A 15,494-nucleotide genomic window follows, 5' to 3' on the forward strand; every position below is an offset into this window, starting at 1 on the left:
CTTATAGGCTATTGTATACATTACAATATTCACAATTTTTTTGCTTTGTTTACAATCAGTAAAATTAACATTCATAAACTTGGTGATTTAAAAACACGGTAAAATACTTAGCAAACGACTTACTGTACATGTTATAGTCCGACCTCTTTAAACTGGCTCCCTTGGGGCCAGGCCTCTGCCAGACCACAGAAAATCCCGAATAACAGAAATCACTCTAAAAAAATCTCTATGTAAACAAAGTCTTGCCAGCACATTCCAACATATATATATTGGTGTGTTATCATAAGCAAAGCTTATGAATAATAACTGTCATTTGTTGGGTATGGTTCCTTATGAAAATTCTGGCCTGCTCCTTAAGTATCTCCCTGGAAATGCTGACACCTTCAGTTCGTCGAGCTTAAACCGCTTTAAAAGTGCACTATCAAGTTCTGATCTGGCACCTTTCAATATTTTCCGGCACTTCTTTCGTTTCTAGCAAAAAACCTAAAAATCAGCTGCTTTTGCTTCTTTAAACCTGTACAGAGAGAGAGAGAGAGAGAGAGAGAGAGAGAGAGAGAGAGAGAGAGAGAGAGAGAGAGAGAGAGAGAGAGAGAGAGAGAGAGACTACTGACCCCAGTTCAGTTGTTACACTCGAAGATGTTTTAATTCAAATAACAGTTGTATTAAGAATGATCATTTTAATAAAACTGTTGTTTTACATACTGTATGCTATTATATTTCATGCATTACTGTCATATTATTATTATATTATAATTTATTAATATAGTGTTCAGGTGCTGCATTCTGATAATGCATATTCTTAAAATCAGCTGATTGCATTTTACTGATATCATCATAGCCATTAGTTGCTGAAATGAAATGCATTTTGGAGATTAATTTTTTTGGTAAATTATCAAAGCTGGGTTTAAGAATGCAACCTAATTTATTTTATAACTGAAGTAAATTAAATGAAGTTAGAGGTGTGATTTCGCCAGTATCGGATGTTGTTTTTGCCCCTTCCAAAACGTTTTGTAGCCTGCAAATTATTCGTTTCTTCAGCCACAGCTGCAACCGTAAATTTAGTGGCATACTTTCATAACACTTTCCTCTCCATTGCGTGAAGTGTGAATAAAGATTTATTTTATTTTTATTTATAGAGGTTACCATTGAAAATTTGAAAATTAGCAAATTTTTAACGAGTTGACAACTGTAATACAACCCTTAATAAACAAGTGTTAGGTACGGTAACTGACAAGCAAACGGCTGTTTCTCGATTCAATTGTTTATGTCAGTACTTGCTTTTGTTTTATCCCAGTGTCTTGCATGCAGTAGCAGGTGGTTGTTAATTATAAGAAAGAGTAATGAATTCTTGACAAGTCACAAGGTTGGGAAGCCTGATTTAATATGTATGAAGATTCACATTTAACCTAATGAACTTTTGCTTCTAGGCTTATTTTTTGTTAAAAGCTAACACAGTTATACAGTCGACCCCCAGTAAAATTTGAGGGGGTTAGGGACCACAACTGCCCATGAAAAGCAAAAATCTGCATTAAGTTGTTACCCTTCCCCCCCATCTAAAAATGCTTATAACTGCCTGCCTATTTTAATAGTTCAAACACCAAATATACCTTAAACTAAAATGCTTATAACTGCCTATTTTAACAGTTCAAACACCAAATATAACTTAAATTATCGGAGACTATGCTATCAAAAAACGGGTTTTGATGTAGAAAAACCTATTTTTGGCAGTTGCTGTTGAGTCCTCAAAACCTTCCAACTTCCCTGACAAAAAGGCATGGGATTTGGGCAAGAGATCATCCTGCATTTACCAACAGAGAGTAATGGCTCCCTGGTCCTTTATCGGTACATTTGTAAACTAGATGCGTATGCGCAATAGTCAATTCTTCTTCTTGCAGGTTTTGACGTTGGAAAACTGGGTTCAGCTTCGCTGAAAATAAGGGAAAATGCCCTTTATTTTCTGAGTCCATTACACTCCATCACATTTTATAGTTTATTATTACAACACAATACCCGGCTACAAGACCATGGAAGGGTAACTCCTTGAGGACTCAACAGCAACTACCAAAAATAGGTTTTTACTAGGTCAAATACTTTCACTCACATTTTGCTGTGTTTACATTATTTGAAAATTAGTTCATTGTGTTTTTAGCAAAAAAAAATGTATTGTCACAAAATAACATGAAAATACAGTAATTAGCAAATATTGCAAATCTGCAAATTAGTGAATTTGCCGCAATTTATCTGGATTTACTTCCCACAGAAAAATCCGTGACTAACTGAAGCCATGAATGATGAACCATGATATAGCTGGGGTCCACTGTAATATGAATTATCAGTGGTATCTACCGAAATTGAGACAGTCATAGAAAGTTTGCCTGGTGAAATCTACTGAAATTATATCTCAAACTATGCACAAAGTATAAGAAATAAACTATTCTTGCGTATTTATGGAGCATGCTTCAGTTCTGAAATCCTAAAAGATCCAAAATCTGAAATGGGTAGCACCACCCTCGTAGTTGCTCAAGAACCAATGGCGATAATCACAAAACGTTCTGGATCATGGGAGTTTCCGGATGACAGGGTGCCGGATTTAAGAGGTTGGACTGTATCAAGTTGCTTTTAGGGGTTTATCAGGTGCCTAGGTAGTTTTTTAAAAGGTTTTTCTGACCTAATTTGGTTTCAATTCAAGATGTACGTCTTGGAATGAATTAACAACATAGTCTGAGGTATTATTGTACCAGAACAAAAGTTGATGCATCTCCGGGCTGATCCAGACCATTTCTATAAGAGATTAGTTATCTAGGATGAGACATGGTTTTACTACTTTGAACTGGAATCAAATTAAAAAGCAATTGATCGAAACATCATAATTCTCCATATCCCTAGAGACTCAAGCAAGTGGCATATACAGTAGTAGCAAGGAGATGGCCCTGTATTGTGGGATTCTGAGGATGTCACAACATTAATGGAGAAACTGATAATTATATGGTATGATAATTGATGCAAAGGAATATTGAATAGGTATGAAGTTGCTCCTGTCTACACAGGAAAGGTGGCAGTGGCTGAAATACCCAACAGTACCTCCTTTGTAGCATGATATAGTTCCATCTGACTTACATCCATTGTAATCCCTAAACTAAAATCTGACCTGTTTGGTCATTATACTGAGAATGATAATGAAATAATCTATTCTGTAAAAGAGTATTTGGAGATATAGAATGCAGCCTTGAACATTGGGGACCATGTACATGGAAGTAAGGATAGGATATGTTGAACAATAATGCAAGAACAGTAAATTGCAAGAATAGTCACCTGTGATGCTTTATGAGTGAGGTTAGGAAATTTTTGCTCTCCCATGTGTCTTATCTCAGCCCTAAATTTTCACTGAATAGCTGTTCTCTTAATGCAATTTACTAACGAAGTAGCTATTTCCAAGTTTTCCTACGCCTAACCCCTTTTCTGACTCTGGGTATCTTTACTTTCCCCTTAGAACCTGGATGACTGATAATTAAACTGACCACCAGGTACAAGAGAATAATAGACTTTAGCCACTAAGTATCAGGTGCTCACTAGGATATTACTCATCAACCATTTCCCCCTCAGTATTATCTTGTTCCTTTACATCACAATTCCAAAACTGAATTTCCATGCTTCACTGGTTGTCATTCTTAGGGTCACCAGGCCAGTGCTCTGATTCTTAAAATTCTTCAGCTGAGAGAAAGTGCAAAGCAGTCCAAGATGAGTGGGTTACAGCTCACCAGAGTAAGCTGTGCTCAGCAAGAATCTTAGCAGTTAGGGCAACTAAGAGATCACAACTTTAGGGTGTAAAATCCTATCTGTTCAGAGAATTAGCTTGCAGATACAGTTCTAATATGACCTTGACAGCATATATCAGAAGAACAGTTTAATACCTCACGTATTTGTCATGCTTTCCCTTACACTCTGAGAAGCTTCAGAATTTCTAAATGATAATGCCTTATTAAGAAAGGTAATGTTATGTCTAGTACAATGCAAATCCCAACAGAACCAAGGTACAGTATCTTAGCATGATAACAAAACTTACAACCCTACATTTTTGGTTTTCATTACAATTAAAAATTTTAGTGTTCAAATTACGCATGGAATGTATATGCATACAAAACATAAAAACATACCTTTAGTTAAAGTTACCAACCGGTCCTGTACCACATCATTAAGTTTCCCCTCTAACCACATTGTTTTCATGATATCAAATCGTTTTACAACTTCTTCTCGTACGTTATCCTGCAACATTGAAACATTCAAATAAAGCACTTGAACATTTACAAAGAACCTCATAAATTCATTAAAAACTAAATTTTCAGAACACAAACACACCCACCACCAATCATATACAGTATATGACTTCATTTGCATTTTTAAATATTCCCAGAATCTGTCCTTAGTCTATCAGACAGAGGAGGTATGGCAGTCTTAAAGCACAAGTGCTTCACGGATCAACAGGTCTGCATCAATCATTCACCTCCTATTGCATGTAGTCTGGAGATGAAACTGTGAGATTTGTAATGCTGGTAGGAGGGACATCACTATATCACTGAGGCTTTGTATGTTTTACGTTTCATCACAATTTACATACTTGCATCATACACACATGTTGATGCTATTAACCCAAGGATTATGTTTATCATAAATGAATGAACTAGTGACTGAAGTTGGGAGGTGGAAGATCAAAGGTAATACTTGGACTGCCTCAACTAATATGAGTCCAAGTGAATGATGTCCTTTAAATGAAAAGTAGAAAAGGCAGACTGACACCACAAGATACCCACACTCAAAATGGAAGAGAACTCTAAATTACAGTACATTGAAAGTCAAAATGGGAGATGAAATGATGAAAATTAATGGAACAAGACTAAAAAAAAAAAGTGGTTAAATTAAGGAAGAGCAACACAGAACATGTGAACATAATTGGGATAAACAAGAAAATTATAATAAATAGATTGTCTTGCAAGTGGTCTGGGCATGTAAAACAGGTTTTTTGTCTTTCAGGACCAAACAAGTTGGTGTGACTGGAGAACCACACAATGAGGTAAGACCATTTATGATTAATGAATTGTTGTGAACAAAAAAGTTGATGTTACCGAGCCCCCAAGATACACAGGAAGAAAACCTTGAATAAAGGTAGGTCTGCCACATAAAACATAAAGAAGAAAAGCTTAAAAAATTACTTTACAGAAAGATGGGACAGAAGATGCCTGTTGGAAAATGTCTGACAATACTGTATATGTATATGTACCTTTGTAATAGTGATTAATGATATTTCTAGCATCTTCATACATGTCCCCAAATGTTGTTACCTTTGCTTTCATCATCATCATCATCATTACAATACCATTTACATAAACTGTCAGTTTTCAACAGGCATCTTCTGTCCTATCTTTCTGTAAAGTAATTCTTTAAGCTTTTTCTTCTTTCTATTTTATGTGGCAGACCTATCTTTATTGAAGGTTTCCTTCCTGTGTATCTTGGGGACTCAGTAACATCAACATTTTTGTTCTCAATGATTCATTAATCATAAATAGTCTCACCTCATTGTGTGGTTCTCCAGTCACACCAACTTGTCTGATCCTGAAAGACAAAAACCCCGTTTACATGGCCAGACCACTTGCAAGACAATCTAGCCGGCAATACCAGTCCGTATGGAAGATATGGTTAAATTATATCCATACTGAGCGCCCAGTCGAGATTTCTATAGAAATACTTAAATTTTTTGTTATACCTCTTTGAAGACAAACATCTTGCGGTTACAGCAGTCACGGCATACAAGGCAGCATTAACGGAACCCATGCTTTATGGATTCAAGATTGACTCCAGCATAGAAGTTGTTACCTCCCTTCTGCGGTCTTTTGCTCTATGAAGACCCACTCCTGAAAGACTTCCAATTACTTGGTCCCTGAATAAACTGAAGACTTCTATCTACCCCTCAATTCAGCGGACCCAATACAACTACAACTCACATGCTACAAAAGGCGATCTTCCTGATTGCATAGCATCAGGAGCCCGTATTAATGAACTGGGCTCTCTTAGATGGGAATGATACATCACACAAACTGCTGATAATCAATTATTATTATCCCCTGGCCCATCATTCCTGGCCAAGAATGAGGATCCTTAAAGAAGGAAATCTCCTATTCTTATATGAAAACTCAGCTTAGCAGACAAAACATTATGCCCAATTCAAGCACTCAAGGTTTACCTAGAGGTCACGGCAAACATCCCAGAAGGTCTGATTTTCCTACACCCTAGCACAAATAATCCACTCTATGAATAATTTTACTGTCCCTCATTAAAAAGGCAAATCCACATACCTTTCCTAGGCCACAAGGTATTAGGAAAGTAGGTACGTCATTGGCCTTATGCAGAAATGTCTCTTTCGAAGAAGTCTCCAAAAGCACAGGGTGGGCATCAGAGACAGTATTCTTAAAACATTACTGCCATGAGCTCAAAAAAATTCGTCTACACTGCATATCAATAGGTGGTATGGTTAGTCCCGACCCCATAGGCTCTACAGCAGGAAATCAGGAGTCTTCCTAACGGGTGAGTATCACTGGGAAGGTGCGACAAGACTGCAACCCAGCATACTTGGGTAAGTCACTACAGAACTACAGAACTTCAGAACTTCACCCTAAAAGCGCAAGTTCTTGTTTATTTTCTCATTTCTTGTTACCAAAACCCTAAAAAGTTTTTCAGAATAAGGAACGGGGCTTGAAACTTGTGGCTTGACCTCGGACCAGAAATATTTTTTGTTTTCTCTCGGGGTTTTTGGGATTAAAATTTTGAGAGCTTAAGCCTTTTGTCACCTGTCAATTTCTTTTGTAAATCTCCTTGAGGACGAAAAAAGCAACTATGCTATAAAAAAATAGGTTTTGACGTAGGAAAAACCTATTTTTGGTAGTCGCTGTCAAGTCCTCAAAACCCTCCCACTTCCTTGATGAAAAGGCATGGGATTTGGGCAAGGAATCATCCTACATTGACCAGCAGAGTAAAGGAGGATGACCTTTTGCCTGCCCTGGTCATAAACAAGATGGCAGACGTGTATGTGCAACAGTCACTTCTTACAGTTTTTGATGTAGGGAAACTGGATTTAGCTTCGCTGAAGATAAGGGAAAATGCCCCCTTATCTTTAAGTCCATTATACTATATCACGTCACAGTGTTTTCATTACAACACAATACCCGGCTACAAGACCAGGCTAAAAGATATTTCTTTTATACTAGTCTAGTCACCATGGAGGACTGGCACACCATGGGGGTAACTCCTTGGGGACCCAACAGCAACTACCAAAAATAGGTTTTCATACGTCAAAACCTGTTTTTTAGCTTGAATGGGCCTTCTACATTTAGTCTGTAGGATTAAAAACTCTAATGCCTTTCATTATAGACAAGACTTCTTACAACATCTGGCACTGAAAAATCAAAGACTTCAACTGGTTACAGAACTGGTTCACTTTGCCTGGTAGACACTGGTAGTAAGATGACCTATACAAGGTCTGATGATGGCTTCATCTACTTCTTTAGATAAACCTCTACTTCTGAGGTTTTACTGGATGATCTTCAGAATGTGAATTTCCAATGAGTAAATTACTGTGGAATTTCCTGATGCAAGCTGCCGAGGAGTGGGTAGCACAAGGTTACCATGTCAGTCATTTGCACAATATGCTGCTGCATCAAGTTATGCAAGGTTGTAAACAGCTATTCTTTCAACTGCTACATATTTGCATGGCTAACACTTTAGCTAATTGACCTAAATTTGACAACATCTGGCTGCAAATGATCCTAGTACTACAGAATGCACTGGTACTAAGAGTAAAGGAGCAGTGACTCTGAGGCAAAGGAAGTACAAACATCCATGGTCTACTCCTTTGACATCATGCAACTTCTCTATGCAAATAACTACTAAGCAAGCAAACAATACTTGCACTTCTAAAATTTGACCATCAGCAAAATCACCAGTCTACAGTAACTGCTACACCAAAGATGAGGTACTTTCTTTAAAATAGATATAAACATCTAACAGAGTTTGTCAGGCACATTATCCTCTTTGGATACCCTCTGCAATATCTATTTCAACATAAAAATTCTATTAATGCCTTTAGTGCCTTGGTCCCAGAAACTGAGGAATACAATTTCTTTGTAGATCCTCAGCATCTACTGTAAATTCTGTTATACACTAGTGCCAAATTAACACACTACCAACTACCATAAGCCTTTTGTCCCTGGTACTGTATTGTTGATGCATTATTATTATTAAGGTAGTTTAACCAGACCACTGAGCTGACTTTCAGCTCTCATAGGGCTGGCCTGAAGGATTAATATAAAATACAAGGTCTAGGCCTGAGGCCCAGCTCTGGAACCAAATAGTTCATTAGGTGTGATGACAAATGAGTAAAAATTAAACTAAAAACTGCACAAAGGCACATGCTTCCACACTGGAACACATGCACATAATAAATATATTTACTCACGCATCCATACATACATGAGAAAAAATAAGATTGGAATAAGTTAAATAACATTTTAAAATCTTGTTTTTCAAATTCATTAAATGACCCAAGGATTTTCGTATTTTCATCATTTACTTATATTTATATTTTATCAACTAAATTACATCTTCACGAGCATCAAAATTTGAACGACTGATAATGTAGAAGATTCTGATAAAATTTCCCTCACTGATTTATTTCCAAAGGTTGACAGTTGTTGCTGGTCGTACTTTGGATACTCACACAATACATGTATGACCATTATTGTCACCTTACACTCTGAGCGCTCAGGAGCAGGGCTATGTGGGCTGCTCATTAAGTGTCCATGTGTCAACAAGTACAGTATAGACTATTCGGAGACGAGTCACAATTACTTGCACAAGTCTGTCTCTCTGGTATGATGAACTCCATTTTCTAATGCAGGATTTTATCTGTTTCAATTTATTATATTCAGGTTCTGCATTCCATATATTTTGTCCTTTATTTACAATGAGTGTTCTTATACAGTATTTATATCTTATAAAGTCACTAATAGGGATATTTATATTTGCTCTTGTCATGTGGACTGCTTCTTTAGCTGCTTTATCAGCCTCTTCATTTCCTGTAATCCCTACATGGGCAGGGAACCAACATAATTCAATATTTTTCCAATTATTACACAACTTATCGAGTGAAAACTTAATTTGTTGCACAACACAATTTTTTGGATTGTAACCTTGAATGGCTTCTATAGTGCTTCTGGAGTCGCTATAAATCACAAAATTATTAAATGAGGCTTCTTTAATTATTTTTATGACTGATGCTATTGCACATAACTCAGCTGTAAATACTGAAGCATTTTCTGGTAGAGAGAACTGATATGTTTTGCCCTGGGACACTGCAGCATATCATACTCTGCACTGTGACTTAGGTCCATGGGTGTATATTCGGTAATAGGGACCTTTTCAAAATATATGTTCTACTGTATGCTGTCTATGGTGTTCTGGAGTATATAAATAACTTTTTGATAAATATTTCGAGTGTGTACAAGTTCTCATTTTATTCACTGTTGAAGGAAGAGGTAATTTTGCTATTAAAGGTAATTGTATATTTATATTCAGCAACTCAAACAATCTTCTAGCTCTAATTGGAAAAGGAGGTAGATGATCATTTACAAATATATCTCTTAATCCAAATAATTTTTTGGTTGGAGGATAATTTGTCTGAATTCTAAGAGCACTCTTTATTGTTACTAGCTCTCTATCACACTCAACTTGTAGAGATAACTTTGGTGATGATCTAAAGGCTCCTGAACATATTCTAAGGCCTTCATTATGAACTGGGTCTAACATTTTCAGCGTTGTGTCTGATGCCGAGCCATATATTTCGCTTCCATAATCAGTGATAGACAGCACTGTTGCCTTATACAGTACAGTAAGTGTAAGTCTATCAGCTCCCCTAGTAGTGTTCAATACTTTTTTAATTAGATAGATTTAATGCTCTTTTACATTTTGATCTCATGTATGTTATGTGGGCTTTCCAGTTCAAGTGAGTATCAAAGTATCAAATACTAATCCCAAAAACTTTGCTGTTTGGCTAATTGGTACACTATGGTTTCTTATTTTTAAATCTATTTTTCACTCTTTTTCCACATTTTATTTTGATAAAACATATTGCTTGAGTTTTATCTATGGAAAATTTAAAGCCTACAGATGAGGCCCATTCATCTATTTTCATTGTGCTTTTATTAATGATTTGTTCTGCATGTTTTACTCGAGATGCTGAATAATATATGGCAAAATCGTCCATATATAAATTAATTTTAATTCCAATAGGTAGGTTTTTACTGATATCATTTATTGCTAAAGTAAACAGTGTGCCACTAAGGACGCATACTTGTGGAACACCATTTTCAAGTGGAAATGTACTTGACAATACATCATCAATTCTCACTTGAAAAGGTGTGATTTGTCAGAAAGTTTTGGATAAACGTGGGTAAATGTCCACGGATGCTGTTTTTATGTAAAGTTTTTAATATTGCATATCTCTATGTAGTATGTAGTATCATATTTCTTATCAATGTCAAAAAAGACAGCTATGGGAATTTGTTTTCATTCAAATCCTCTTTGTATGTGGTCTTATAAGTTAAATAGAGAACCCAATGTAGATCTGTCACATTGTGACCTGAATTGATTGGGAGTCAAAATTTTATTTTCTCAAATTTGTCATGTTTGTCTAGCATTTACCATTTTCTCTAGTAATTTGCATAAACAACTTGTTAAAGAAACTGGTCTGTAATTGTTTACATTACTGGGATCCTTTCAAGTTTTGGGGATAGGAATAATTATAGCTTTATGCCATTCATCAGGAAATAAATTTCGAAGCCATAAGTGATTATAGAACTGTAAGGTGCTAGGTGGAAGATCATTTCAAAATAACAACTTTTAAAAGTAAATTGTATTTTTCCTAACTATGCAAACCCGAGGTCCTTTACATTAGGATTACTTTCAGGCATAGGCTGGAAACGGCCGTTGAACTTCAAACAAGGTGGTTAGGCAGTTAACTACTGTCCGGGAGGCGGGAGTACCGCCTGCCCGGATGTAAACATTCCAATTTGCCTTTCGGCCCAGGTACAGATTGAGGGGTGGCATGAGGTGGGCATAAAGTGTAAAGGACCTCGGGTTTGTATAGTTAGGAAAAATACAATTTACTTTTAAAAATTGTTATTTGTTCCGACACAATATACAAACCCTCGGTCCTTTACATTAGAGACTCACTGATTGGAGGGAGGAATCTGATAAAGTCTCTCTGAACTGACTGGAGTTCACCACCTTGTCTTCCCTTCCTGGTCGTAAGAGCGAGGAAGGGAAAACTGCCTCTGACAAAAGATCGGGTTGTAAGAAACGGGATCAGTTGTCAAACTTCTGGGTCCCTTTGCATGAAAGAGGAAACATCAGTTCATGCAAAGTAGGCTAGAAGAATTTGACGTCGGATGACAATAAGGCAAATACAAGCATTGGGTTTGTCTCATAGTCATGGTCTCCTTCCTCCCCTTGCAAGAGGAAGGAGTGGGGTTGCTTCTATTAACCTGAGCGGAAATAGAACGGGAGCTCCGTTATGTGCTTACCTGCCTCGATCGCCCGGTCCAGCTTGTAACGGCACGTCCGCTCCCTGCCCGTGGGAAGAGAGCCAGGATGGGGAGAAAGAAGAGAGGCCAGTCACTCAACATTCATTCTCCCAATCACAACCCCGTACAACATAGGCGAGATGCAACCTGTCCCGTTAGGGGAGCTGGATAAGCTACACAACTTGTTGAGCAGCCACCACAGGACCCAAGGAAGAAGTGTCCAAGGACTTGTGTGCAACATCCCGGAGGTAGGAGGAGGTGAAGGTAGTCTGTTGGGACCACACACCCGCCTTCAGCACTTGTGGTACCGACATATTCTTCCGGAATGTGAGGGACGGATCAATGCTGCGGACCTTGTGAGCTCTCGGATGAAGCGTACCGGTGTCGTCTTCTCCTGCAGCAGAGTACGCTCTCCTTATTGTCTCACGAAGCCGGAAAGAGATGGTATTCTTGGACACTTCTTTCTTGGTCGCGCCAGTGCTAACGAAGAGTCGTCGACACTCAGGCCAGAGGTGCCGAGTCCTCTTCAGATAGCGCCACAGCACCCTAACAGGACACAGTAGCGTCTAGTCTGGATCATTACCTACAAAGTCCTCTAGGGAGGGGATCGTGAAGGACTCGAACCGTGCGTCAGGGACCGAAGGGTTCTGAGTCTTCGCTACGAAATCCCAGATGAAATCGAGCGTAACTGATCCCCATCCCCTCGAGTGTTTAACATCAAAGGAAAGTCCGTGAAGCTCGGAAAATCATTTCGCCGATGCCAGGGCAAGCAAGAAGACGCTCTTGAGGGTCAGATCCCTGTCTGACGACTCTCTTAAAGGCTCGTACGGTGGACAAGTCAGGCTCCTTAAGACGAGAGTCACATCCCAAGCAGGGGGCCTGAGATCCCTGGGTGGGCAAGACCGTTCGAAGCTTCTCATGAGTAGAGAAATCTCGAAAGAGGAGAAGATGTCTACTCCTTTCAGCCGCAAGACTAGGCCGAGTGTGGCGCGGTAGCCTTTTACAGCTGAAACGGAGAGAAGCTTCTCTCGGTGAAGGAAGACGAGGAAGTCAGCGACCTGCTGAACAGTAGCTCCGACCGGAGAGATACCCCTTCGACGACACCAACCACAGAAGATGGACCACTTTCCCTGGTATACCGCTGCGGAGGATCTTCTGAGGTATCCTGCCATCTCTGTTGCTGCACGGCGCAAAAAGCCTCTCGCTCGCAAGAGATGGTGGATAACCTCCAGCCGTGAAGACACAGGGAATGCACTGCCAGGTGGAACCGCTCTGTGTGAGGTTGACGCAGAAGGTTGGGCCAGGGGGGGATCTCTCTCGGTGCCTCGGAGAGGAGAGCTAGCAGGTCCGGGTACCAAACGGCCTGGGGCCATTTGGGTGCCACCAGAGTCATTCTGAGATTTGGGGTGATCACTCGGCGAATCAGGCAGAATGGGGGAAAGGCGTGGCGCCGAGATTGTCCCACGGGTGTTGGAACGCGTCCTCCGCAGCGGCCCATGGGTCCAGCACGACAGAACAGAAGACCTGGAGTTTTCTGTTGTGCCGGGTGGCGAACAGACCGATGGCTGGACGCCCCCACAGGTCGAACAGCCTTTCGCTACTTCGATGGAGGGACCATTCGTCCCTACCACCTGGCTCTGGCGGCTGAGCTTGTCTGCCACGACATTCCTCTTGCCTGGAATGTACCTGGCTGACAGCTCTACCGAGTGAGCCATGGCCCACTCGTGCACCTGCATCGTCAACTGATGAAGCTGGTGGGACACCAGTCCCCCCTGCTTGTTGACGTATACCACTACCGTGGTATTGTCGCTCATCATTACCACGGAGTGTCCCATCTCTCGATCCTGGAACTCCTGGAGGGCCAGGAAGGCCGCCTTGAGCTCCAGGATGTTGATGTGAAGGTGCTTGTCGTCTCGGTGCCACACTCCCGAAGTCAGCAACTCCTCCAGGTGTGCGCCCCATCCCTCGGTCGATGCGTCCGAGAACAGAAGCATGTCCGGAGGGGGAGTATGCAGGGATACTCCTATTAAGAGGTTCCTGTCATCTAACCACCAGTGAAGGTCCTTTCTCACCTCCTCGGAAAGAGGAATGAGGAAGGACTGGGGGTCTTGGGACTGGGACCAATACTCCTTTAGTCTCCACTGGAGAGACCGCAGGTGAGACACCCGTGAGGTACTAGTTTCTCCGACGACAGGTGACTGATGACGACTTGCCATTGCCGAGCTGGTTGCTCCTGCCGTGACAGGAACAACTGTGCTGCCTGCCTGAACTTGCTGATACGAGAGTCCGAGGGAAAGACTTTCGCTGCCACCGTATCTATCAGCATGCCCAGGTACTTTGTTCTCTGCTTGGGGGTGAGATCTGACTTCTCCAGATTTACCACGATCCCTAGATCCCGGCAAAACACGAGGAGACGATCCCTGTCCTGTAGCAACTGCGAGCGAGAGCTCGCCAGGACTGGCCAGTCGTCGAGATACCTCAGTAGACGTATCCCGTGCGAGTGGGTCCAAGCTGACACGAGAGAAAAAACTCTCGTGAACACCTGGGGAGCGGTCGAGAGCCCGAAGCAAAGTGCCCTGAATTGGAAGACCGACTCCCCGAGGACAAAGCGGAGGTACTTGCACGAGGACAGATGGATGGGTATCTGGAAATACGCATCCCTCAAGTCCACCGTAAGCATGAAGTCTTCTCCCTGATGAAGGCCAGCACAGTTTGCGCTGTTTCCATCGTGAACCGAGTCTGGCAAACGAAACGGTTCAAGGGAGAGAGGTCTATGACCGGTCTCCATCCCCCTGAGGCCTTCTCTATGAGAAAGACACGGCTGTAAAAGCCTGGAGACTGGTCCGACACAACTTCTATAGCACTCTTGCTCAGCATGGCTTGCACTTCTTGCTGTAGTGCGATGTCCTTCGATGAACCTGGAAGATATGTTTGGAGATGGACCGGAGTGTAGGTGAGGGGAGGCCGAGACTCGAAAGGTTAGTAGATATCCCTCCCGAAGGACATCCACTATCCAGGTCTCAGCTCCATGTCGCTGCCACGTTGCCCAATGGCTCGACAGGCACCCCCATCTTCGGCAGCTTTTGGGGGAACGCTGCCCCCTAGCGTTTCCCCTTCTTCTTCTTACTCTTGCCCCCTTTACCGGCTTGGAAAAGAGGGCTGAAAAGGGGCGGGAGTGACCCCTTCTCGAGGAAGAAGAAGGCTGGTGTTTCCTCGGGACCCCTACGAAAAACTGGGACTTCTTAGGGGCCAAGGGTGCCAGCCTGGCCCAAGACCTGGCTGCAGTGGGATGAGAAGACCCGGAGGTCTTGGCCACTGCCTGGTGAACAAGCCGGTTGCTGTCATCGGCACGGCGCTTGTCCATCGCGGCGTCCACCAACTCTCTAGGGAAGAGAGAGGAGGAACCCAGCAATGGTCCATTCTGAAGGGCGATAGCTGACTCGGGACCTACGGACCTGGCAAAGCGAGAGAGAATGGCGTCTCTCCGCTTTAGCACAAGGTTTGCCCACAGGTTTGCAGTCTGGTGGGCGAGGTAGGAAATGGCCCTACCCCCAGACTGGCACAGTCTCCCAAAGGCGGAGTCCTCCCCAGGTACGATAGCGCCTGAGGAAGCAGCTACCTTCGATACTGTGAATGACCACAGATCGAGCCAGGAGACTGCTTGGAAGGCCGCCATGGCGGTGGCTTCCAGGGTTGCAGCTTCTTGCTGAGAGAGGGATATGTTCTCTGCAGTCAATTGCTGCAACGACAGACCCGGATCCAAACGAGTCAGGTCTGGGTCAACCTGTTTGGTCAGCAATGCCCCTTCCACTGGTGCGTAGAAACGCTTCTGACGAGGCAGAGGAGCGGGAAGAAGCTGGTCCGAGC

The 15,494-nt window shown here is 41.6% G+C and overlaps 1 protein-coding gene across 1 annotated transcript in view; it reads right to left on the bottom strand.

The window, feature by feature from the left end:
- Positions 1-15,494, bottom strand: part of LOC136841180 (steroid receptor RNA activator 1-like) — a 92,443-nt gene that overhangs the window by 3,114 nt on the left and 73,835 nt on the right. The window contains exon 5 of the mRNA XM_067108220.1: positions 4,155-4,263. Within this exon, the coding sequence (XP_066964321.1) occupies positions 4,155-4,263 (109 nt within the window). The remainder of the gene's footprint in view (positions 1-4,154; positions 4,264-15,494) is intronic.

This window comes from Macrobrachium rosenbergii, chromosome 8 (genome assembly GCF_040412425.1).
Source record: "Macrobrachium rosenbergii isolate ZJJX-2024 chromosome 8, ASM4041242v1, whole genome shotgun sequence".
Taxonomy (NCBI): domain Eukaryota; kingdom Metazoa; phylum Arthropoda; class Malacostraca; order Decapoda; family Palaemonidae; genus Macrobrachium; species Macrobrachium rosenbergii.